The sequence below is a fragment of the Astatotilapia calliptera genome, chromosome 12 (genome assembly GCF_964374335.1).
Source record: "Astatotilapia calliptera chromosome 12, fAstCal68.1, whole genome shotgun sequence".
NCBI lineage: Eukaryota > Metazoa > Chordata > Actinopteri > Cichliformes > Cichlidae > Astatotilapia > Astatotilapia calliptera.
Genome location: NC_137433.1, coordinates 10198875 through 10225482, shown reverse-complemented (window position 1 = coordinate 10225482; position 26608 = coordinate 10198875). Strand labels below are relative to the sequence as shown.

The 26608-nt window shown below is 40.9% G+C and overlaps 1 protein-coding gene across 3 annotated transcripts in view; it reads left to right on the top strand.

Moving 5' to 3' along the window:
• tncb (tenascin Cb) overlaps nucleotides 1-26099 on the top strand; it is a 61703-nt gene extending 35604 nt beyond the window's left edge. Inside the window, exons 9-23 of one of the 3 annotated variants that reach the window (XM_026187450.2) lie at nucleotides 467-556; nucleotides 1558-1821; nucleotides 7173-7448; nucleotides 11010-11282; nucleotides 12692-12814; nucleotides 14102-14245; nucleotides 15147-15266; nucleotides 15769-15912; nucleotides 16170-16300; nucleotides 16400-16532; nucleotides 18263-18414; nucleotides 22364-22460; nucleotides 23517-23678; nucleotides 24108-24271; nucleotides 24632-26099. In XM_026187450.2, coding sequence (XP_026043235.2) covers nucleotides 467-556; nucleotides 1558-1821; nucleotides 7173-7448; nucleotides 11010-11282; nucleotides 12692-12814; nucleotides 14102-14245; nucleotides 15147-15266; nucleotides 15769-15912; nucleotides 16170-16300; nucleotides 16400-16532; nucleotides 18263-18414; nucleotides 22364-22460; nucleotides 23517-23678; nucleotides 24108-24271; nucleotides 24632-24742 — 2384 coding nt within the window. In that variant the 3' untranslated portion in view covers nucleotides 24743-26099. The remainder of the gene's footprint in view (nucleotides 1-466; nucleotides 557-1557; nucleotides 1822-7172; nucleotides 7449-11009; nucleotides 11283-12691; nucleotides 12815-14101; nucleotides 14246-15146; nucleotides 15267-15768; nucleotides 15913-16169; nucleotides 16301-16399; nucleotides 16533-18262; nucleotides 18415-22363; nucleotides 22461-23516; nucleotides 23679-24107; nucleotides 24272-24631) is intronic. The other 2 variants (XM_080309228.1, XM_026187449.2) reach the window with 2 other exon arrangements.
• Nucleotides 26100-26608: the final 509 nt, after the last annotated feature.

The window sequence follows — 26608 nt, the reverse complement described above, 5'->3', positions numbered from 1 at the left end:
TTATTGATAATGAGTTTCCTGGGCATTAGGTGTAATTTCATGCTGTAAGGCTCTGTGTGCGATGACCTCTGTGGGAGTTAATAAAGGCGATCAGGCCCAGAGAGGGCTTAATTGTAGAGACTAAAGGGCCTCTGGAGCCTGCTATATCATAGCAAGTAGTGTTTCTGCTCCGCAACAAGGGCCCTATAGATCCATCAATGCAAATATAACACTGATGTTCTGCAGCGAGTGCAGGCTTACCATGAAATGCAATTAGGCTGCAATCTATTGTGCAATAAAGCCACAAGAGAGTGTTTTTTTGTGCATTTGCCATAGGCATTGGAGCCATTAGCTGAAACAGCTGGCCACTTGACTACAGAGGCTCCCCGTCGTTCATTTGTTGACACCTCAGTGGATGTGAACACGCAAAACATGACATAGCTTTTTATTTCCGTATCAGTGTTTTTAATGTTACCCTGTTCTGTAGGCCTGAGACCCGGCACGGAGTATGGGATGGGTGTGACGGCAGTGAAAGATGAGAGGGAGAGTCTGCCCACGACGGCCAATGCTGTGACCGGTGAGATGCTGACACTGACACACTGTTTTTAATAATCATGTTCTATATGTAACGGGGTTTTTTTTTCAGAGACAAGATATCCTTTTGTGATTCCTGCTACACTGATAGAATTTATATGCTAATTCTACAAATTGATATTTAAAAAGAAACGTTCATTTTTTGGACAAGGCTCAAGTTTTGGTTCGAAGTTTACAGTAGTGAGAGAAGTCAGGGTGGCACCCACCACTCCTCAATATTCATATGAATGTTTTTGGCTTTATTCCCTCACGGCTGAATCGTCTGCTTTATTGTAAAATCTGCCATATCGTTATGAGACAGTCACCTTTTCTTATGCATGCTAATGTAGACAGGAGGTGCGTCCATTTTTAAAGTCTTTAGAATTGCTGAATTTTCAACAGATTTTTCAAATTGATTGACATTCATTTGCTATTTATTTGATCCTATAGACAGAATATTAGAACAGGTTTTAAAGCCAGATGGCCCACTGGGCCTAAGTTGGTCTATAGCTGTTACATTTACTAATATATCTTATTAGCACTAATCGAGAAGTTAAATCATTTGTCTTCCTAGAATTTTGTGGCCTCATGCTGGAATATCTATAAATTTCTTTTTTTCTGAATGCGACAGTTAGCAGTTAATGTTATAATGGATAGATAGTCTTACAACTTTTCTGATGGGTATCCTATAGTATAACAATAGTTTGGAGACTAAATAATCAGTGTTTCTTGACTATAATTGTGCACCAAGCTTTATTCCTTCAGAATCTATTACCTCTCGATAATTCTGCCCTCTTGTTTCACTGCTCTGATCAGTTCTTTCAAATCAGATCTAACCACGATAACATATTGCTTTGGCATGCCATCAAATGATGTTTTATTAACTAGTATAGTAGTGGACGTCAGTAAGCATCAGTAAGGCAGCAAAACAAATCTAAACAGGAAAATGCAACTGTTGAAAAAAGGCCTTCAGTGTAATACCTCCCCTCTTTCACACACCATCAGCCCTCGATGCTCCCAAAGACCTGACTGTAACAGAGATGACCGAGACTACTATGATGCTGGAGTGGAGGCGTCCCTTTGCCAAACTGGACTCCTACAGGCTGGTTTACATTTCCGCTGATGGTCACAGGGCTGAAGAAGTGATCCCGGGCAGCTCTGAAACTCACACCCTGAGGGGCCTGACACCCGGTATGCTGTATACCATCAACATCAGTGCAGAGAGGGGCCGCAGAAGCAGCGTACCTGCCACCATCTCAGCACCCACAGGTCAGCACGGCTGAACACATGTGAAAAGAGAAGTTTCTAGTGAAGCAGGAGTGGTTTGTTTGACATTATAGGTTTTCTGAATTGTCTGGCAGAAAAAAACGTAGAAAGAAAAGAGAAAAGAAAAAAGAAAAAGAAAAAAGAAAAAAGCGTCGAGAGAGGAAGCCGAGCAATCTTGATAGCTTTTCTGCTGGCATTTTTGCCAATGAGATAACATTTAACATTTTCAGATACCCAGATAAGAAATGATATGTAACCTATATTAGCATTGCCACCATCCACTCCACATTTATTATACTCTGTCTCCAAATTGTTAGCACTTGTGAACCCTGCGGTTAGTTTTGGCCAAAGCACTTCCACAACATTGCTTATAATGTAATACCGCACAAAAATAGCTTAAAATCTGAGCAGGTAAAAACAAAATGAACCTGCATACCACTAGAACTAAGTCAGCTCTTAGCTTAAGCTGAGACTTGGTCTGCATAATTCTATTGCCTGGTTTCAGCTGGCGATGCGTGACAGACTCACTGAAGTTCTTATTGACCAGAGGTTTATTTACATTTCATTATTCGTTACAGCAGCCACACTGACGCAATGAATTGAACCCATTGTTTGCTTCTCAGTTCAGTGTTTTAAACTCCTCATTTCCCCATTGATAGACTGTGGGTTTATTTTTTCTATTTTCCAAGTTTTCCTTGGATGAAAAGGCAAATAAGGTGATGGTGGCAAATTTTTCATGCTGTGGTCTGAGAGCCTCCAAGGCAAATATTTCACTGTTAAACCTTCTGGTTATGTAACAAGTGCTCATTAAATGCATAGTAACAGGCAAAAATTGATAACCTTTGAGGGAAAAGGTGAGCCATTGGAATAAATATTTTTTGATATGTTATTGGCTGCTGCACCGTGCTCTTTATGTTCACTTGTTTGTGTGGTCATGAATAGTACATATGAGTGAACCCCGGAGTATGTGCGTTGTGTATTGGTAGGTTCATGAGGCTTGGGGTGGGGTTGGGGGGTGGTTGTATGGATATGTGTGCGCCATGCACAATGTTCATTCATGTGATAATTGTTGGTGTGAGCCCCGCTCCCCTCTGGGTTTGTGCGATTTGACCACGATGAACTGTGGGTCTGTCAGATAAAAGGCCACATGCTGAGACTTCTGTTAAAACATTGTCTCTGAAATCAGCAGCCCTCTAATCCACAGCCTGGTTGATACTTTAGCCTTTATCGTATCCAAACACGTAGTGCAAACACAGATCATGCTCTTGTTGCAGGAGGGGCTCAAGGAAAGAGGAGGGGTGGAGTGAGGAGTCTGGGAACCTTACAGTCATCAAAAAGTATCAAGAATTTGATGTCAAGTCTTTCAGATAAGTGTGCAGGGAAATAGTGGCAAACCAAAATGCACCTTTCAAAATCCAAATAATTTTAGAAGCAGGATATAAAATTTAGATACTATGCAATAAAAAAAAACAAAAATAGGGAAATCAGGTGCCACAGGCAAGGATTATCATAATTTAAACTAATCAGCTGACTGAGTTTGGATCACAATATCTGACTTCCGTGAATATGCGCATATTTGCACAAAGGAAAACTAAACCCACAGAGTTACCCTATAATCAGCTGTCCTGAAAGCCTTTTACAAAGTGTTGACATATTTGGATTTTGGCAGTTGCTGCAAATTCTGCCAAGAAGTCAGTTTATATGTGACTGTTTCCATCAAATTTGATTCATGGTGCATTAACAACCTAACATAATAGAACAGAAAGAGAAAGCAAAACATTGTGAATAAAGCAAGATCAATGTCCTGCATGCATTGACATGATCTGTAAGGTCTGGACACTGCCTGGTGGAGAAGTTCAACTATCATTCTTTAAATTAACACACTGAGGATGAATGAGTATCAAATGGAAGATATCCATATAAGAAGGTGATATCTTAGGGGACCATTTGATAATGTCATTGCACACATCTTCAACCGCATGAGCAGATTTTAAGGGTTCTCTCAAATTCAAGAGAAAAAAAAGACATTCCCATCACCTCTATAGTAGACTTTAACTAGACCTTTAAGATTTAATACATATAGAGTAGAAGTGCTATAACAGCATCTCTGTAGGACTTGCTGTGGCCATTGCTACATTCTTATGTAGGGAAGAAACATAAAATGCAAAACAAGACAAACAAGCTTAAAAGAGATTTTTGTAAAGGCTTGTTTTATATGTTGAAAATTGAAATTTCATTCATCTCAATTTAAAGCAGCACAAACACTAAAATCTTAGAGTCACGCTTTGCTAAACCAAATATTGAAATCGCGGCTAGATCTCACTGAGTTAATGGGAAAGTTTTTTTCCCCTTCTGTTTGTTTTAAGTTAAATAGTATTTTTTTGCCCTGTTAAAGACAAAGCGTACGTTTAAGTTTAGAAGCTAGCTAAAAAGAAATTTATTTTTAGCTAACTATAGTAAATATATAGTTAGTTAGGCTAACTAATAAGATTAGAGATCAACTTTAGAGCCTGGGCGAAGAGAAATATCGGTGAGCCTGGGCTGAATCACTGAACAGGACCTTTATATGCTACTTGCCTGGCATTTAAAGGTTTGGGCCCTATGAAGAGTTAAACGTGTGTTTGGTGAGTATCTGGTGTTAGCTTTTGTGAAACCATGGTGTCTCCATCTAAATACAGACTTTTGGTCCTTTTATCAACACCAAGGAATCCATGTGCCAGACACAGCTAAACTAATCGACTAACTGCTATGACATTTTAACACATTAACTAACATTACGACAGCCATGAAATTTATAAAAGATGGATGCAGCCACAGTGATGTTACCTGTTGGTTTGTAAGGTCCTGTTTTTGAAGATTTGGCCTGACAGTTTTGGCCTTTGACATCATAGCTTTTTTTTTAAACCTGACATCACAAGCAAGGGACAGATCTGACTGGGACTTTCCATGGAGAGTGCATGCAGCACACCTAGAAAATCACATGGCAGGTGAGGCCTAAAGAAAACCCTGCCTTCAAGTTTCTTCTGGTTTGTACCATAATTGACAAAATAGGCATCATGTTGTATTTAATAATTGTTAGGTAGGGGGCTGGATTTTAGTACCTTGCATTTTATTATTAGACCTTGAAGGTATGTCCATCTTTTATATAAAGTCCATGGTGAGGGCCAGTTAAGCTTTTTTCTTTCTTTTTAACCTCAGATGAATTGTGACTAAGTGAAAAGCTAATGTTCACTTCTTGGTTTTCCTGCATTAACTCCTCTGCTTTCACATTCAAAAGCAATACACAAGCATTTCTGTAATGGTTTATATAGCACCGCAATGCAACCGAAGCTTATGTGGTCATAGGGATATTTCCAAGGGTTTTACTGATTTACAGTGTATGGTTTTGTTTTTCTATATATTTATCATCTATTATTTAACAGAGTCGACAAATTCCAAAATTATATCTACTTACAATTATAGATGTGCGGCCCTATGCTTCACCAGGAGTCTACAGGAAAATTGATTGACAATTATAGATGTATGTTAGAAATCACTTAAATCACTCTCTGCTTTTCATTGCTCAATCCAGTATCACAACAAAATATGTACATATTTATATGTCCATTTCATGCTTTAGAGAGGCAAAGCGTGAAATGGACATGGTGGACCAGCATGTCGATTACATGCTTTGATGTAATTCATATGATTGCTATATAAGGAAAATTAAAGAAAAGATTAGGGTATTTCCAAAAAACAAAAGACTCAATCTCTCTTTATACTGTAGGCACAGAAAATGGTCATGCATTTTCCTTGTCAGTCTGAGCTTTCGGTAATCAATGATCAGCTGATTCCAACCAACCCCCACCTTACATTCCTATTGTCTACCATCCCATTTACTCTCTGTTGTGCCGCACAGTGAAAGAGGATAATGGGAGCCTTGATGTTTACCTGAGCCATCTATCTCCATCTCTTTCTAATCTACTCTGTGAATGCTTGCACACACAATGGACTACAATTACAGGCTGTTCATGGCTCTGCATGGCCTCCCCGTAGGTTTGAAGTGGACAGCGTACTTCTGCCGCACTGGCCGGGCTCCGCTGCACCTTCAAATGTTAATGGCTCATTCACAGCCATTAATGCACACAAGCTGCATCAGCATATCTGCCAACTGCTCTCTATCTTTATGTCTTCCACTGATATGGTAATATAGAGTAGATGGCTATAGGTAGACAATGATAATGGGGCTATTTGTTCTCTCTGGTCTTTTGTAGTGGAAATATGAGAATATTTCCATTCTGGACCTTTTCTCCTTTCTCCTGACGGTGAAATGAAATTACTGAGTGCTGGAGAATTGTCTTTCCCCCTACATGTGATTATATAGTTCTTTGTTGGTTGTTATATGTTTCACATCTACATTGTTGTGAGTTTTTGTCAACAGAAAATGTTCCAAAAGAACCTAAAAAAATTTCAAAATGTGTGTCCATCGTGTGATCAAAAACTTCCAGAAATTGGCATACCCACAAAAAAATTTACAGATCTCTATTTATTTGATAGGAATAATTCATCTTAAGGAGTACAAAGCGTGACACTGGTAATTTGCACAAAGAGGTTGATTTCCAACTCGTGTCCCTTGTTGGGTTTTTCACATCCACCATACACAAATAAAATATTCTAATATTCAACCACATAAAACTAAAATACAATATAGATACATAATGACAACGAATTACAAATAATACACATAATCAGATACATTCATGAAAGGAGATACATTCCTAAAAATAATCTTCACTTCAATAATCTTCATTAAAAAATATAGTCTAATTAATTCAAATGACCTCAGCTCTGATTATTATTATTTTTGGGGGCCAGTTTGCACTAGCTCTCAATTGCATACATATTTTTTAAATACAAGTATTTGAAACATTAATAAATGAAATTACAAGCAGCATATTGGTACATCCTAGTAGCATATCACTGACTGAAGGAAATCCAGGTTAGATCGCATGGTCATACAGTAAGTACAGAGAAACTGTGTGACTTCCAGTGAGAGATTAAAAAAAACAGCTGTTCTTTATTTTCATAGCACTATTCCTCGAATGTTTTGATCAGCACTTGTATGTTTGTGTTTTAAGGTTTGACCAATATATGAAGCCAGATGTATTTTCTATCATCTTAACATCCACCAGGTTGGCAGTGATCATTCTTTATGGGATTATCTAGCCCTTGAAAAGCAAGCTTAACCCTACCCCTAAAGAGTTCACCGGTGACCTCGTGGATATTAAGCAGTTAGAAGTGTGCAAATGAGTTGACCATCGGCTTTGCCATATGAATTGGTCTAACCTTTTGTTGATGTGTTTGTCATCACCCAGAGGAGGAGAAGCCCGTGGTGACCAACGTTACAATCAGCGATGTAACGTGGGACAGCTTCCTCTTGTCCTGGTTTGCCGACGATGGGGCTTTTGAGTCTTTTCTGATCACGGTAACTGATGCAGAGACGGACGCTGAGTGGCAAAATCACACTGTGCCCGCTGATGCTCGCAGCCTCGCCATCACCGGCCTCTACCCCACCACCTGGTACAGAGCTATTGTATACGGGGTGTACAGGGGAGCCCCATTAGACCCTGTCATTGCAGAAACCATCACAGGTATCAATGCAGTCAATTCTGGGGCCTAGCATTTTCCTCTGATTTGTTCTTTTTCTAATTGACACAGTCCTGTAATCTGTCCTTCTCTCTGTGAATTTTCTAAATTACTCTGTTCAGCACTGCCTTGAAGTGTGGCAATCACTAATAGGTGTTATACAAACACTTGTTCTTGTGCATTTTTTTTTATACCTTTGGACCTCTTTCTTGATATGCTCAAAAATGTATCAGATTGCAAAGAATTTATTTTTATAAATCTTTGAGAATGAAACTTTTAACTAGGTATGCTTCAGGTTTGGAAATACTTTTTTTTTTTTTAAAGTATACATAAAGGCAATTTATCAGCCCTTGCAGTGGAGATTACTCTTTGCAGGGTAAACAAAATCTCTGTGCCTTCCAGACACTGTGAACAATCCAAATCCCCAAGCAACACTCCTTCATCAGCCATCCATCACACGCGTATCCCTGCCTTTGATGCAGGGATCGTGAAATGGGCTAACACTACAGCGCCCACACAAAACTCATTCAATCTATATTAGTCCAGCCGCAGAGCTGCGTTTGATCCACTTGTCAGTCTGCCTGTTGGTATGAGTCCAGCCTGATACCTGATACCAGCACCTGGTCTGGTATGTGAACAGGGAGAAACACGTCAAATGAGAAGGTCAAGGTGCACTGGTTTCCCCTTCCCCAACACCAGTCATTATCAGTGATTAGCATGCTGTAAATCCCAGTATGTCTAATAAGAGGTCTTTAAACATCGAAAGCATATACTACCAAGAATGTTGGAGAATGTAGTTTTACATTAAATAAGGGATACAAAAAATATGACACAATTCTTTACAGGACCATAACAACTGGAATCTGAAAGACCCTTTAGACTGTGACTATCTTAAGCAGGTCTATGGTAGAATTAGGACTAGGATACTGAAAACAGTGGTACTAATGAGATATGGTGTGGAGTCGCTTCTGTTCTGGGGCATAAACGGTAGATAGAGTCAGTCAAAAAAATGTTTTATTTTCTGAGAGTATACTAATTCACGATTATAAAAAGCAGTGCTTTTGGTATTCATTTTTCTCAGATTAAAAAAATTAAGACCAGTCTAGTTAAAAAGAAAATTTGTGGAAAAAGGCTAGAGAGAGAGAGAGAGAGAGAGAGAGAGAGAGAGAGAGAGAGCAGTAATCACAAGCAGGTGAACTCACACACTAATGAGGGTGGGGAAGCCGGGAAGTAAAAACCGTGCTCTAATATAAAACGGGATGGAATGAAAGAAAGATCAAGTGTAAGTGCACAATGACAGCACTGTCAATATTCAAAAACACTGAGGTAAACAGGTAACAGAAACACAGATCATTATAAAGATTTTGTGAAACACATGAAATATTGTGCAGGCTTAAAAGTCAAAAAATAAGTAGCTGAGTATCCAACAGTATCATTCAGCATTTGACTGATGAGGATCATTCATGTGGAAGAAAGATGGTAGGACTGATGGAGAGAGGAAAAAACCCTCAGGCTCTTTTGTCACTTTGTGTGAGGCCTCTCTTCTGTATGCATCCCCAGTTCCCTCAAGCCTGGACTGCACTTCATTCTCATGCTGCCGTTGCCCCTGGGCTCTGGTGCTGGGGTGCCAGGGGCTTCTGGGGCCACGCAGAATATGGCATGCGCTCAACACGGCCCATTGTCTGCATGCTAATGGTGTGGCAAAACCATCTTAACATTTTTCATTAGCATCACTTAATCCATAAAACATTCCGACTTGTGAATACAAGCGCTGACTAATTATGTTATGCACGGTGGCCGTCGTCGGTCTGCTGAAGAAGGACACTGCAGGAAAAATAAAGTTGTCGCTGAGGATGGAGTGAGGAAACTTTGATTAACAGAGAGGGTGTTTTATACAATGAATGACTGGAACCACTGAGAGCACCCAGAGAAAGCTCAGTTCAGAATCGTATCCGTACAAGCTATTATCAGGCGAGACTGGGACCAGCCCTGGGGTTCAGCTTGCAGACCCCCTTAGCAGGTTAGCTGGCGCCGGTGTGTACCTCATCCACTAACAGGCTCCTTTTTGTTCCCTCAGGTCTTGAGAGGGGGTGGAAGTGTAGAGAAGGTGGAGGCGGTTGTGAGAGGGGGAAATCAGTAGCAAGCTAACACATGTTAGCTGATGGATGTAGCTCTCTTCTCTCTTCCGCTGACCAGCTGAAGCCGGCTGGCGGCTAATGAAGAGTGACAGCTCCCTGGGATTTGTGTGCTCTGCTTCTCATTTCCACCGCTTTTTCTCACAACAAATGTCTCATGGTTTTTCCCTCACATTAAAAAAAGGGGGTTTCAGGCTAGTTCAATGACCCCTGAGACCCTCACATTTGGTGTTGTGTTTTAATGAGCAGTGGCGCTGGGCTTCACTGAGCCTTTCTTGAGCCCACTTATATCTACTTCTATCCAGGCTGCTTTAAAAGCTCTGTCCAGTCCGTGTATCCATCTGCATGGCTACCGGAAGTTTCTCTGACTAATTAGCAGCAGCGAACACATCCTCAGGAGAAACAGAGCTTTTTCTCCCACAGCTGTAGACTCCTGCTGTGTCTCAGCCTTTCTTCCTATCACTGTCATTATTAGAAGCTGCTAATGACTGCTTGACTTGGCTTTTACAAGTTCACATTCACACAACCCCATCTGTATGCACATCTGCAACTCAATCTACTTTCAGGATTTCACTGCTATTTTGAGTTATTTCCTTTGCTTCGAAATTCATAGTATTGGAAACATAAATCTGAAATGGGACCAAAATTGTTGCTTTTACTAGGCTATAGAGATTTTTATTTTTGCTGTAAAGTTGGACTTTTCAACATTTATTGAGATCATTTTTAATTTTGACAGCAAATTTTGATTTGGTTTTCGCCATCTGAATTCTTTTAGTTTTAGTCAGCTAAATATCATAGGATTTCCTTACATCAAATGTAAAATGTGCCCTTATGTTTAATTTTCTGTTCCTCCCAAGTGTTGATATTTTGTCACATTTTCATGAGGAACAGGAACTTGTACCCTTTCCAGAAAAATTGAAGAGTTGTACCAGTGTGCAGAGAAGGATTATAGAGGTACATCGAACATTACTGTACAAGGAGATTACTTCAGATTATATCATCCGTGGCTTTCTACACAATTTATTTTGTTCTGATTGGATCTCATCTCTCTATGATGAAAATTACACTGATTAAGATTTACTTCATTTTGGAGTTAGCCTCAATTCTGCATCTGAGGAAATGCAGTATTTTAAAGGCCATAAAAGCTATATGTAATCTATACTTTTCTCAGACTTGATAAATTATTCCTGATCACAGTTTTGACTCAGTTTTTTCTTGATTTTATTAATACTGCCATTAAATGTAACAGATCAGTCACATAAGCCCTAAAGACTCCACTTTGAATTTTGTTTCTTTCATGTTGTTGTACTAAAACTCTTCTCTTTCCACTCTGCAAAGTCAACATGTTATACGCCTTTTTTGTTTGCCATCTTCTTCAAATCTTAAAGTACTCCACAGAGAGCCAAACTGACTATCACCCCTGTCACTCAGAGTACGAACCGGAGGTGCAGTCTCTCCTAGTCTCCGACGTCACCACAGACAGCTTTCAGCTGTCCTGGATGGCCGAAGAGGACTCCTTTGACACCTTTGTCATAATGGTCAGCCAGGCCAAAGGCTTAGACCAACCAAGAGAGCTGGTGCTAGGTGGTGAGGAGAGAAGTGCGGTGATGACAGATCTCAATGAGGATACCGAGTACAAAGCTGAAATCTTTGGCCTCATTTTGGGAAGACGCTCCAAGTCTCTCTTGGAGGTGTTAAAAACAGGTACACAGTGAAAAGATGGAACGAGAGGCCCAAGCTGTGAACTGGAACTCTGGATACGTCTTGTCCGCGTAGTCAATGTGGAATGGTGTCATATCCTGTCTTTGGTGGTAACAGCATGAGTAGTAGCTGTGCTCTAACTTTCGTCCTTTATAAAGTACATCTTTTTGTCTACTAACCTGGTACCAAAGCATTACAGTATTTTTCCAACAGACATTTGGGTTCTTTTATGTCTGACAGTACTCCTGAGATGCAGATGAACAACCAGGTAGATTAGGCAGTGCTGTTTTCAAGGCTGATGCTGGATAAGAATCTGACTTTCACGTGGGTTTTACTGAGATCAGCCCAATATTAAAAGTACTTGGTATGGTTGAGATGAAGCAGTAACACTTAGGATGCATTAAATTATAGTATTATTGTAGTTTTAACCTCATGGCATCCACCAGTACACCAGTTAACCACTAAGGATAGGGTTAGATTTGCTTCACATTTGAGTCACAAGCTTAAAAAGCAAGTCAAAAATCCAAAATCACTTGTATATGCCATATAGATGAGACATTCGTGTAGAGGTGTAGATTTGAACCTAATCCTAACCCTACTCTGAATGTTAAGAGGGTAAAGGAGATTTCACTATTCCCAAAGTGGTATTAAGGCCTGTTAGTAAATGATCCGGTATAAAGAAGTGTGCATGTGTGCACATAAGTACATCAATCTGAAGTATCAGAGAAAGGCCATTCAAACTGCATATTTTCAGTCGAGCCGCACTCAGGACACGTACTTAGCGCTTTACTCTTTTTTCGTTGTGTTGATGTGGTCTTTTATTAATTCTTGTCTGAATGCCCCTGCCAAAGGTTGTCTTTGATATCTTGACCTCATGTGCCGTTGTCTCTATGTAAAGAAGGTGGTGGTTGTCCATGTCATATAAAACTGCTGCCTGTGTCCTCCATCATCCCCCCTGAGGTAAAGGATTTAGTCTTGGGTTGCGTGGCGCATGCTTCACTTTTGTGTTACCATGAAATGCGAGCAAGTTAATCTCTTCAGGTCTGTCACGCAAGATACCGCAGCTCACTTTTAACTGGGAACAGTTCTGTCTGTGTGAGCCCGGGCCTCCGCAGGCCCCCTTTGTCTCTGGACTTCACTCTCTTTTATGCTTTCCTGCTTTCGCTCTGCTCTAAAATGAGTGCCTTTCAGTGGTGGATCTGCCCTGCTACAGTGTCTGTGTGTTTTTTCGTGTCTGTTTCTTCACTCTGTTGGAGGAAATCCTCACTAGAACATGTCAAAACTGTTCACTGATTGATATTTGCTTCTATACAGTGCTTTCTTAGAATTCTAAAAAAGGCAGTACACATACTGACTGATGCTTCTGTTTTTGTCTTTGTCCCCATCTGCTGTTTCTGTCTTCCCTTTGCCAGACCTGGGTTCACCCAAGGGCATTCGCTTCTCCGATGTCACTGACACGTCTGCAACTGTTCACTGGGTGACCCCAAGAGCTCGAGTGGACAGCTACCGGGTCACTTACGTACCTGTCTATGGAGGTCAGTATTTTTATGAGTGCGGTGGGACAGGGAACATTTAGACATGCTGTTCTTAAGATCCTCCAAAAGTCGCACACAGGAGATCTCTAACCATCAACTGCATCCATGATTGCATTAGGAAAAACAGATTTTAATATCTGGCACAGCAGTATGAAACAAGCCTAGATTTGGATGACTATAACCAGCATGGACATTCTCACTGCTTTTAAATTGCTCGTCCATTCATCAGTTTATGTTGTAACTCTTTTGTCCCGACATAGACAGATGCTGCCCTCTGTTGGCTACTGATAAGTGTGTCTACTGAAAATCAAGAAAATTGACCATCCTATCACAATAGAGTCCTGTATATTTTGTGACAAAGAATAAATTATTAACAAATTAGTTACATCACGATGCATGTACAATTCAAAACTGAATAAGTGATCAAGACTCAAATATTTTCAGCACCTAGAAAAATTCCCACAAAAAACTGTATCTGTAAAAAAGGGCTTTTGTTCATCACTAACTTTAACAAGGTAGAATAAATAGTAGGAAAATACAAAGACATATAGACATATAGGCAAGGTTTAATAAAAATAAAATCAAATATAAAATCCATCCACCTACTAGTATTTTATCTGCTTAACTTAATGTCAGTTCAATTCAGTTTTATTTATACAGCACCAAATCACAAGGCACTTTATATTGTAAGATAGACCCTACAATATTACATACAGAGAAAAACCCAATAATCACATGACCCCCCCCACCCCCCACCCCCCCACCCCCCATGAGCAAGCACTTTGGCGACAGTGGGAAGGAAAAACTCCCTTTTAAAAGGAAGAAACCTCCAGCAGAACCAGGCTCAGGGAGGGGCGAGGCCATCTGCTGCGACTGGTTGGAGAGAGAAGGGAGACAGGATAACAGACATGCTGTGGAAGAGGAAGTGTACAGCCCAGACAGGTGGAAAGTCCAGCAATGAAAAGAAAGAAAATTATCTGCAAACTAATAAGAGTGTTATCTGGCAAATGTTTACTTGTTAGACTTGAAGTGATGGTGAAATGCAATATAGAGACAGAGCTGCTAAATGACTTGGAAAAGTAACACGTTAACTGATGGCCAACTGCATGTGTATGGATTATGGGTATGACAGAAGTGGTTAAATCATTCATCAGTGGGGAAATCCGCATGACTAAGAACAAGAAGGGATGAATGAAGATTCTTCTCCGATGAAAAACAAGTACTTCACTACTTCAGCTAAGTGTTTGTTCATTCATTGAAAATGATGTAAGTTATCAAAATCCCCAGGTAACGCCAAGACACTGTCAGTGGATGGTTCTTCATCTCAGATTGTGCTGCCTAACCTGACACCCGGAGTCACTTACAAGGTCACTGTGATTGCTATCAAGGGGCAGAGGGAGAGTGAACCTGGATCTGACAGCGTCACCACAGGTAAAATACACACACACACACATTCGTAATGCGAAGAACAGATTTGTTGGCCACAACAGTATTAGACACTATATTATAACTATGATATGATGTTGTAGTGTGGCTTTGTACCTTACAAATTTGCAGTGTTAAGACAAAGAGAGACAGTTAAAAACTCTGGCTAGTTAAGGTTAATTTTAGCCTAAGCCAAAGCTACGCTAATTAAGCCACTGTTTGCTTTAAAGAAACTATATGTAGATTCTTGTGTGTAAAAGGTTCAAGCCTTCTGAAATTATCCAAAGCATTAAATGGAATGTGAAGAAACAATTGTGATGATCCTATGTCTAAACCATGTATTGTGTTGAAGCGATAGCAAGTAAAAAATAACTTAGGTGTAACTGTACCTTTGTGTAATACCACTAATGCTAGTGTAGTACCACAACAACTGGCAAGCTATTAAGAGCACATTATGTGATCAGATACATGTATGTCATTACCTATAGTGCTATTAAAAGCTATTAAATAGGAGCACACATCCAGAAACATCTCAACACATGCAGTGACAAAAGCTGTCTCCTGGAGTTTTACTCTCATTTTGCTAAGAGCGAGTACGAGTTTCCTATAATTAATCTGTTCAGTTGGTCAGACTCATCCAAAATATATATATTTTTTCAAACAACAGAGCAGCATAACGTTGAAGATAAGGACAATAAGAACAGGCAATAAGAGTGAAATAATAAATACACAGAATATACAGTATATACAGTTTTAAAATTACACAGTTTTAAAATTAAAGTGACTGAAAGGTGAATAAATAACTAATAATATATGTTAGTGTAGTTTTCTCTAACTGGTTTTGTTTGCCAATTTAGTCAGCTCACACTCTTAATTTAGATGGTATGTGTGTGACTGTGTGTTACAGCTCTGGATAAACCACGTGGTCTGAACGCAGTCAACATCACGGACAGTGAGGCTCTGCTGCTCTGGCAGCCCGCCATCGCTACAGTGGACGGCTATGTCATCACCTATAGTGCAGATTTAGGTAAGTACTTATGTGTGTACAACTTAGCACAGACAAGAACAAAAGAAATGTTCAAACAAAAGACAGTTCAAATTTTCATACTAAAGCAACATGATCAATGTACCAATACTGAGTTGGCATATTAAAAAAGTAACATGTGACACATAAGTCATAAGAAAGTTTGCTGCCTTATTATTATTTCTAGTAGTAATGACTTTATAAAAAGAAACCAGTTTAAAGATGTTGTATGCAAGTATTCTATTTCTGTAACGCTCATAATTATAAGCATGAATATTTTGAGATTTACTGTGAAGGTTTGGTTCTTGTGTCTTGGTTCAGACAGATATCATTAAAGTACATTTAAAGAGTGTACATAACAACTTTAAGTGAACTAAAGTGAATTCAGTGGAGTATTTATTCATCATGATGTTAATGTTCAAGTTGACAGATAAAGGCTGAATACTTCCTCTGCTGGTGTTTGTCCTTCAAGTTTGATTTGGTTTCTGTACTTTGTGTTTCTCAGTGGCTCCAGTCATGGAACGTGTGTCAGGAAACGTGGTGGAGTTTGAGATGAACTCTCTGGCACCAGCCACACACTACACTGTGAAGGTCTATGCTGTGCGGGACTTGGCCAAGAGTGCAGCCACTACAACAGAGTTTATCACAGGTGTTGTTTCCCTGGTGTTTTAAATGATTAGTTAAACTAATACAAATGGGAAAAGCTAGTAGAAATCAAGCAGTCTGTCAGATTTCTTCATTATAACTGTAACTGTATGTATGTCAAAATCTGAGAGAGCAACATCATAAGAACCGACTAGTGCTGCTGTGCTCTAGCTTGCAGGCACTACAAATAAGGCTTCATGACTGTTGTGAAGTTATGTAGAAATCTGTAAACAAATGTAAACAAAGTTTGGATTCCTTCAGATGTGGATGCCCCCCAGGACTTGGCAGCCAGTAACATCCAGACAGAGAACGCCATGCTGACGTGGAAGCCTCCTCGTGCTGACATCACCGGCTACATGCTCAGCTTTGAATCTGCAGACCGCACCATCCGGGTCAGTACACAACTTATACTGCTCTCCGAAGGCCAATGCCGATCCAACTGTAGGTTGAGTATGTGGAACATGTTCAGGAATGTTTGTTTCATCCTTCAGGAGGTGGTGCTGAGTCCGACTGCGGTGTCATACAACATGGCTCAGCTCAAAGCATCCACCGAATATACAGTCAGCCTGCAGGCCCTCGCTGGACCAAAGAGAAGCAGAGTGATCACTACTATCTTCACCACCAGTGAGTAGACTCCTGCACACACTAGAAAGGTTTCAAGTCACTGTGATGTCTATTTATAGTGTTATCAGTAATGCAAGGACAAATAGAATATATAGCCTTTTTACATTCAGTTTTAGAGATACTGAATTAAGCTGCTAAATCAGGGCTGTCAATTATATGGCCTGTGTTTAAAAATAAATTCCAGGAAAGGGTCAAACATGGTCCAAAGGATGACTTAAAGGAATTACAATCTGTTTCTGAACTCTTCATTTCACACAGCCAGAGGTCATCATCTTCATCAGTTTTACGGATTTCCTACTGACAGATTATTTAAACCGTGTGGTCACATGGTTTAAATATAAGCCATTGAGCAATGCTAACCTGTCTGAAGTTACAGCAGCAGTGTTTGTAATGACATCGACTGGCTCAGTGTGAAAACCCAAACGCAATTTTTCAGTTCTGTAATCTGATGGTTGATTAAATGTGAATGTTTTCACAATTTGTATGATTTCCACACATTATTCAGGAAACAATAAAAAAATAAGATGGTTAGTGTTACACTGTAAAAAAAAATTCCAAAAAAACCCCAGTAATATTCTGGCAGCTGGGGCGCCAAAATAATACCAGAAAATAACAGAAAATAACTTTCTCATAAAAATACGGTTATTTTCATTAATGACAATACAGTTTGTTACCCTAATTTTACATGGGATTTTGCCTTTTTCAAGTGTTTTTAAACATTAAATTAGGAACATTTTAAAGTGATTAAACAATGAAATTACCTATAAACAAGATCAATGAATGCGGTAATATGAATAATAATACTTATATGTACAGAAATAAGGGCAGCACGGTGGCACGGTGGTTAGCACTGTTGCCGCACAGCAAGAAGGTCCTGAGTTCAATTCCTCCATCAGGCCGGGGTCTTTCTGTGTGGAGTTTGCATGTTCTCCCCGTGTTTGCGTGGGTTCTCTCCGGGTACTCCGGCTTCCTCCCACCGTCCAAAGACATGCAGCTTGTGGGGATAGGTTAATTGATTAATCTAAATTGTCACTAGGTGTGAATGTGCGAGTGAATGTGAGTGTGAATGGTTGTCTGTCCCTGTGTGTTAGCCCTGCGACAGACTGGCGACCTGTCCAGGGTGTACCCCGCCTCTCGCCCTATGACAGCTGGGATAGGCTCCAGCGCCCCCCGCGACCCTGAAAAGGATAAGCGGAAGCGAATGGATGGATGGATGGATGTACAGAAATAATAATAATAATGGATTGCATTTATATAGCGCTTTTTGAGACCCTCAAAGCGCTTTACAATTCCACTATTCAGTCACTCTCACATTCACGCACTGGTGGAGGCAAGCTACAGTTGTAGCCACAGCTGCCCTGGGGCAGACTGACAGATTTTATGTTAATTTACATTTTAAATTAAAAATCACAGTCTATTTATGTAAATTTAATGATATTCCAGAAAAACAGTACAAAACTGTAAAATACACAGTAAAATACTTTTATATTACTTTTTTTTTACAGTGTAGTTTTTAAATGAGGTTGAAACTAGATGAACTGTGAAGCAAGACTACTTGCTGAACTGAGGCTGCTGGCTGAAAATGTTAAATTCAAGAAAACACAAGAGTATAAAGAACCTCTCTGCAGCATCCTGGCTTTGCAAACAGGAAATTCTGGAATGGAAAAATCCTATTTATTTATATAGCATCTTTTCCCCTTAATCATTATTTTGTGTGTGTGTCTGTGTAGCTGGCGTGTTGTACCGACACCCCAGGGATTGCTCCCAGGCCCTACTGAATGGAGACACCTCATCAGGCATGCACACCATCTACCTGGGTGGAGATGAGAACCAACCCCTGCAAGTCTACTGTGACATGAGCACTGATGGAGGCGGATGGATCGTAAGTCACGGGCTGACATACTTGTTGATAATGTGCAACCACTCTTTCGTTTTCAAGATCTGGCACATATTTGATCATCATTAATCATCATTCCATACTTTGTATTCAGAAATTTTCAGTTCAAATCAATTCCATTTTATTGGTATTGTGCCAAATCACAACAACAGTCATCTTGATGTGTTTTATATTATAAGGTAAAGTCCCTACAATGTTACAGAGAAAATCCCAACAGTCAGATGACTCCCTATGAGCAAGCATTTGGCAAAAGTGGGAAGGAAAAACTTGGTTTTAACAGGAGAAAACCTCCATAGAGGTTGGAAAAACAGTTTCATGGCCAACTGAGACCTGCTCCCTCAATATTCCATGACAGATTAGCAGATAATAGACCCGGAGTTTATTCCAAGTGCTGAACTTGCATTTGGTAGCTGTTCACTGGAATGCTCAAAGACTGACAAGTGTCAGTGCAAGTGAACAAGGCCAGCGCTATGCTGAAAAAACAAAATAAACCTATCTGAGAGACAGCAGAATGTAGGAATGGCCAAATCAAAAATGTGTTACATTTTTAAAAGAAGTACTGCACCGGCCAGCTCAGCAGCACTAAAAGACCCGAAAGACCACAGAAAACAACTAAGTGCAGACCTCTTTCTTTGGCTGACAAAAAACTGTTATGTCTGAGTATAAAAATATCATGAAGGTGAGCTAAGACCAAGCACATAAACAAACAGAACTATCCACAAAACAAGCTCAGATGACCTGCCCAAGAGAAGCACACCAAAATTATCTACCTTTTTATCTACCTTGGGAATTTACATCGGTCATTGTAAGTGCCGTTTATATTCCACCACAAGCGGACACGGTCACCGCCTTATGCGAGCTGCATGAGGCACTCACACAGCACCTGACACAACGGGGGACTTTAATAGCGCCAACCTCAAACGCGCAGCGCCGAACTTTTATCAACACATCACCTGCCCCACCAGGGGTGAAAGGACACTGGACCACTGCTACACTACGGTCAAGGACGGCTACAAGGCACAATCCCGCCCTCCGTTTGGCAAATCTGATCACGCCGCCATCTTCCTCATGCCAAAATATAAACAAAGGCTGAAACAGGAAGTTCCGGTTCAGAGGAAGGTCGCGCGCTGGACGGATCAATCGGTGGCCGCGTTACAGGACGCACTCGATGACGCAGACTGGGGCATGTTCAGAAACAGCTCCGACGATGACGTCAACGTGTTTACGGAAGCGGTTGTGGGATTCATCGGGAAACTAGCGGATGATACCGTGGAGACAAAGACTATCACAACGTTTCCCAACCAGAAGCCGTGGGTGGATAAAACCATCCGCAACGCTCTGAGATCCCGCACCGCTGCCTACAACACGGGACTCACAACGGGGGACATGGACCCGTACAAAGCCGCGTCATATAACGTGCGGAGGGCGGTGAAAGAGGCGAAGCAGCGCTACGGGAGGAAACTAGAGTCACAACTCCAACAGAGTGACTCTAGGAGCCTGTGGCGGGGACTAAGGACAATAACGGACTATAAAGCACCAACAACCGGTATGACGAACGCGGCCGTGACTCTGGCAGACGAGCTGAACACTTTCTATGCTCGCTTCGAGGCTGCAGCTAAGGTCTCCAACAATGCTAGTGTTGGCGGCGCTAACGGCTGCAGACAGGAAGATACTGCCAGCACTGGAAACGTGCTCGTCATCTCCGAGCACGAAGTAAGGAGAGCCTTCAAAAGAGTGAACACCAGGAAAGCAGCAGGACCAGACGGCATCCCAGGTCGTATCCTAAGAGACTGCGCATACCAGCTAGCTCCTGTGTTCACTGAGATATTCAACATCTCTTTATCTCAGTCGGTGATCCCCACATGCTTCAAAGAGTCCATCATTGTTCCTGTCCCGAAGAAACCCCACCCTGCTTCTCTCAATGACTATCGCCCTGTAGCCCTCACCTCAGTAGTGATGAAGTGCTTTGAACGCCTGGTCAGAGACTTCATCATTTCTTCACTACCAGACACACTGGACCCACTACAGTTCGCTTACCGTCCAAATCGTTCCACAGACAATGCCATCTCTCATCTCCTCCACACATCACTCACTCACTTGGACACTAGAAGGGGGAATTATGTTAAAATGCTCTTCATAGACTACAGCTCTGCATTTAACACCATAATTCCCTCCACACTCACCACCAAGCTGGAGCATCTGGGACTCAGCTCATCTATGTGTCAGTGGATCTCCAACTTCCTAACTGGCAGACCACAGGCAGTAAGGATGGGCGGACATGTCTCAGCCTCCACCACTCTCACCACTGGAGCCCCCCAGGGGTGTGTTCTGAGCCCCCTGCTGTACTCTTTGTACACATATGACTGTGTGGCCACTACCAGCTCCACCACCATCATCAAGTTTGCTGACGACACCGTCGTGGTGGGCCTGATCTCTGATAACAACGAGACGGCCTACCTGAAGGAGATTAGGAATCTGGAGAACTGGTGCCAGAGGAACAACCTCCTTCTAAACGTCAGTAAGACAAAGGAGCTGATAGTGGACTTCAGCACTAAGCAGGAGAGGAACTACCAGACCCCCGTCATCAACGAGTGCCCAGTGGAGAGAGTGGACAGCTTCAAATACCTCGGAGTTCACATCACGCAAGACCTGTCATGGTCCTGTCACATCAACACCGTGGTGAAAAAGGCCCGACAGCGTCTCTACCACCTCAGACGCTTGAGAGACTTCCAACTGCCCTCCAAGGTGCTCAGGAACTTTTACTCGTGCACCATAGAGAGCATCCTGGCGGGAAACATCTTAACCTGGTTCGGGAACAGCACCATGCAGGACAGACGAGCTCTACAGAGGGTTGTGCGGTCAGCTGAGCGCACCATCCGCTCCGAGCTCCCTGACCTGCACTCAATCTACAGCAGGCGGTGCCGGACCAAGGCCAGGAAGATCGTGAAGGACCTCAGCCATCCCAACGACAGACTGTTCTCTCTGCTGAGGTCAGGAAAGCGATTCCGCTCCCTGAAGACCAACACAGAGAGACTGAGGAGGAGCTTCTTCCCGCAGGCGATACGGTCTCTCAATCACACCACCACACAGTACTGACCCACACATATGGTTCTTACACACACACTGGACTTTCTGGACATTGTTTTTGCACACATTGTTTTTTTGCACAACACTGGTCACTATATTCTTCATTTCCGGTTAATACTTGTACAGCTGCTGTTATTGTGTATATATTTATTTAGATTTAGATTTCTTCATACATTCTTATATAGTTCTATATTGTGTATTTTGTTGTACAGTTATTTTATTTTCAACTTTAATTTATATATTTTATCTTATTCCTTCCCAGTTAAATTTACCCTTCATTCTAATTTGTGTTGTACAGTTATTTCATTTTTAACCTTAATTTATATTTTATTCCTTCTTAGTTAAATTTACCCTTTTTAATTTTTCATATTTATTTCCTATCTTATTCATAGCCTTTTCCTTTTTTGTTTTCTTTAGGTCACGAGCAGTTGTCCAAGCATTTCATTACATATCGTACTGTGTATGACTGTGTACGTGACAAATAAAATTTGAATTTGATTTGAATTTGAAATACAAAAAGTGCTTATCTCAATGGACTAATAAAACCAGGAGAAAATGGGTACAAAAACAAATGGCAGCTCACCTTACAAAACAGACTTTTTTTAGTTCAATGTGACGTGTTATAGCAGTCATGAGGGAAAACCGTTTACCTCTAGACTTTCATATATTAAGACATCTTTTTGCAACCACAGCTATGGTCATCTGGTTGCCTTCAAATAGAAAGCAGGTCCAACACTGCACTCTCTTTATCCAGCTCGAGAACTGCTTTCAAGTTTTATACTGTCCATTTGCTTTCCTTAACAAGATTTTTATTAAATCTATTCTTTGTTTTTCTCTCTCTTTGCAGGTTTTCCTCCGACGTCAAAGTGGCAAACTAGAGTTCTTCCGCAACTGGAAGAATTACACAGGCGGCTTTGGAGACATGAATGATGAATTTTGGCTGGGTAATTTTTTAACAAAGAACCACAGAGTTTTCCATAATACACAGGATGTGGTCATATATCAGGGTCCAAAATAGCTACACACATAAGTTAAACATAATTTACAAAAATGCAGTTCAAACATACAAAAATCCAAAAAGTTAAACTTCCAGAAAGTCTTCCATTTCCAGAAATTTCCACAGCACAGAGTAATAGGACCACACTAAGAAAGTAACTCAGGTCCCAACAGCAAGATCTGACAAAGGTAGAGAAACGGTTCTAAATACACAGAAGGAAAGCTGGCAAAAAGGAAACAGGTGAGGATGGAACACATGAGGAAGCAATTAAAGGAAAGTAAAAATAATCAGGGAGGAGGAGGCAATCACAAAGGCTGGAAAGGGCAGAAAGTAAAAAAGGGAAAACTAGCATTCAAAGTAAAATAGGAAATGAGCAAACGTTAATTAACAAGTTATAGTTTTTAACTACATAGTTTTAAAACTAATTTTTGTTAAAACTATGTAGAGCCTACAATGAAATTTCTGCATGTCGCCAACCTTGTTGATGGCATACTTGTATGTGGTGGGCCAAAACACTACTTGGTTAGTTAGTTGTCAAACATAAGGCCCAATGATCAGAACTGGCCTGGCAAAGACTCTAATCTGGCCCGCTCTGGCAGAAATTATGTAATTTTTGATTGTACGTTCATAGGTTTTACATCTTTTTTCTTCTGGTAAAGATCTCTGCCACATAGTAAACCAAAGTAATTCGATAATAAATGAACAAGTTACATGACAGAAAAGTTGCTGTTTTTTTACTTTATAATAAACATTTATGTGTAGTTAAACATCTTTACAGTTACAGAAAGGGGAGTTTGAGTTGTCCAGCCCTTAACATAAAATGAGCTTGGATTACAGAGTAGGCTACTGCATAAGGGATGGACATAGGCATAAATTTCATCTAAGAGCTCCATAGATAGTAGTCATTTAAATGCTAAATATTTGTAATGTGTAGAATGATACTTTTAGTTTGATAATAGGATCTTTTGTAAGCCATTGTTCAGCTGTCTCCTTTTTCACTCAGGTCTGTCCAACCTGCATAAGATCACAGCCAGCGGTCAGTACGAACTGCGAGTAGACCTGAGAGATAAGGGAGATACAGCCTATGCTCAGTATGACAAGTTCTCAGTCGGTGAACCCCGGACCCGCTACAAAGTCCACGTAGGAGGATACAGCGGTACAGCAGGTAAAGCTAGTATCTGTGCTCTACAGTTTATGCACAGTGATTTAAATGTCTCTTGATACTTTGTCTTTGACACCAGTACTGGCCTTGCAGCGGCAATGCAGGAGCCTGTGTGTGGTAGATGGGCTTCATTTGCCTTGTTTATATGCTGCCTTGGTGTGCTTTTGTGTCACTCTGTTTTGCGATACACGAGTCAGGTCGGGACTCGTCGGTACAATGTGTAAAATCTCACCACTGGATGTCAGTAGATTGCAGATTGCAGTTTTCTTACCCTTCTTAATTCAAATGCATAATCCTAGTTATGGTGGCGACTTAGGAGAAACAACTCTGGCTGTGTTCATCTGTAGTGAGTGTAGACAATGCTGTGTCTCTCTGAATCAGGAAACTTAATCACAGCAAAAATGTAATGACTCTCTTGTTTGGCCTCTGTAGGCGACTCCATGACCTACCACCACGGCCGGCCGTTCTCCACCTATGACCATGACAACGACATTGCCGTCACCAACTGCGCTCTGTCCTATAAGGGAGCCTTCTGGTATAAAAACTGCCACCGGGTTAATCTGATGGGACGATATGGAGACAACAGTCACAGCAAGGTAATGAATAGTTCATTGCAGCACAACCTACAGTACAGTTGTTGCACATTTAATGGGTCACCAAAGGTTCTGACTGGGTCAAAAATAACTGCCTGAATATGTGCTCCAGGCATTTTACAGTAGACATTAGAAATCATGAATCTGATTTATGATTAATGACTCCACTAATCGTTTTTCATTATCTTGATTATTTTCGTGTTATTTTGATAAAAATAAATGTACTTCTAAATCTAAATTTAGAAGGAACAGTTGTCAATGACTAACTTTTCATTGGTAGTGTGCATAATATGAGTCTGGTAGAAACTGCCCTTCTGTTTCACTCTGTTTTTGACTTGCACATCTTGCCTGCCGCCTCTCCAGGGCGTGAACTGGTTCCACTGGAAAGGCCATGAGCACTCAATTGAGTTTGCTGAGATGAAGATCCGGCCATCCAACTTCAGAAACCTGGAGGGAAGGAGGAAACGATCATAAATGATATGAAAAGCTCCGCCGCCACCAATACCACCTTCACCACCACCAACAACAAAACAACAACTACTACTCTGGACTCCGCATGAACCACCTGGACTCCCAAACCCTCCCACCCTGCAGCAACCAAAGCCACTGCCAAGAGCCCTGCTGTTCTCACATGAAACAAATGCTCCTCGATGTTTTCTGTTCCCTCACAAATCTGCCTAAATCTGCCATATGACCCATCCCAGCCTTTCCCCCCTCTGATACGGCTACGCAAAAATGCTGCCAGTGCAGAAACTGACGTTACAAACTGGACTTGCATCAAACCCCACGAGGTTCACCAAAGAGAGTCTCTCCCTCTCACTCAATTCTGACCCCGATCTCTTGTGTTGCAGCATTTGTGGGAAAGCGTGAGCGCAGCTTGGACATTATGTTGTGAATAGTCATTAATACAATTTCCTTATTCATATCCATGCCATGTCTGGCATTTGACAAAAAATTCTGACTGTTTAGTACGATGCAATCTTGTTTAGGATCAGGGCCTCTTTGCGAAAAGTGTTAATGCAGCAGGATTATCAGAGAAAGTCTACTCCTTGTACAGCTCTGTACATGTCTCCATCTGATATGAACGTCTGAAAACGGATTCTTCAGATGTCACATATCTCCATCTAACTTGTCATTTGTTTGTCCATGTGCAACTAAACACATCTCAGTGTCACTTTATAATCCCCAGCCTCCCTTCACTCCCATCCCCCCAATAAAAAAATGTAAAAAAGGAAAAGAAAAACCTACGGAAACACATTTTACTCTCTACATCCCATGTCGTTGTGGACGGCGGTGTTTCCGTTGAGTCTTTGAAGGCATCATGCTGTGGCCACAGTATTGTGTTAGCAAAAAAAGAACAGAGAAGAAAAGAAAACGTGTTTTGTTTCTCTGATGAATCTGAGGCGGGACCTGTTATTCAGTATAAAATGACTTTGGTGATAACATTTTGTTTGTTCTTTGTTTTTGAAAAATGTGAATACGGTACATATATGTGGAACATGAGAATGTTTATGTGATGCTCGAAACTTTAAAAAAGGCCAATTTTCAATTGAATTCCAGTTGTCATAGTAAGGTCTCTATGATTGTGTTAATGAAAATAGTGTTTGGACAGGCCAAAACTAGAGAACTAGTTACTGTTTTTACCCCTTTCACCTCCCCCAAACCCCGCCCCCCACCCTTTCCTGCTATTGCAGGATACTAAACCACTGACCTTCTAAAGAATGCCTGTGTAAATTAAGGTTGTTTTGATTGTTTTGTTTGTTTAAAACTGGGTGAACAGCAGGTGTTTCTCTGTAAACTGTATTACAATAAAACAGTTTGTTTAAAACGACAAGTTTCACAAGTTTTATTTTGACTATCCTGGGGTCTACTAGCTTTGTCAAAATGGATCTTTGGTGATTACGATTTTACAATGCTGCGCAAATCGAGGTCATTTAGATTAGTTACAATCACACTGGGGAAAACAGTAGCTGGAGACCAGAGCATGACCAAAGTTATTTCAGTTATTTGCAATGAACTTGAAATCTCATTGCCTTTGAAAGACAGGATTAGGTCTGCAGCCGCTCACGGTCAGTTGGTGTCTTCAAAGTGACTTTGGTACATCATGATGGCAATAAAGTAAGAAGATGGGGTTGTGATAATATGGTAATTAATTGCGACGAGTCATTAAAAATCGTCTGTCTGTGTCTATAAATGAGATCGCAATTATGTGCCAACCTTCACCCTGGGAGTGACAGTCAGTCCAAGGTGGACTGCGATGAACATTTGAAACTGCTCCCTTTCATGTGGTTTATACATTTTTCGACTGGGCTAATTTTCAGATGAAATTATTAGTATTAA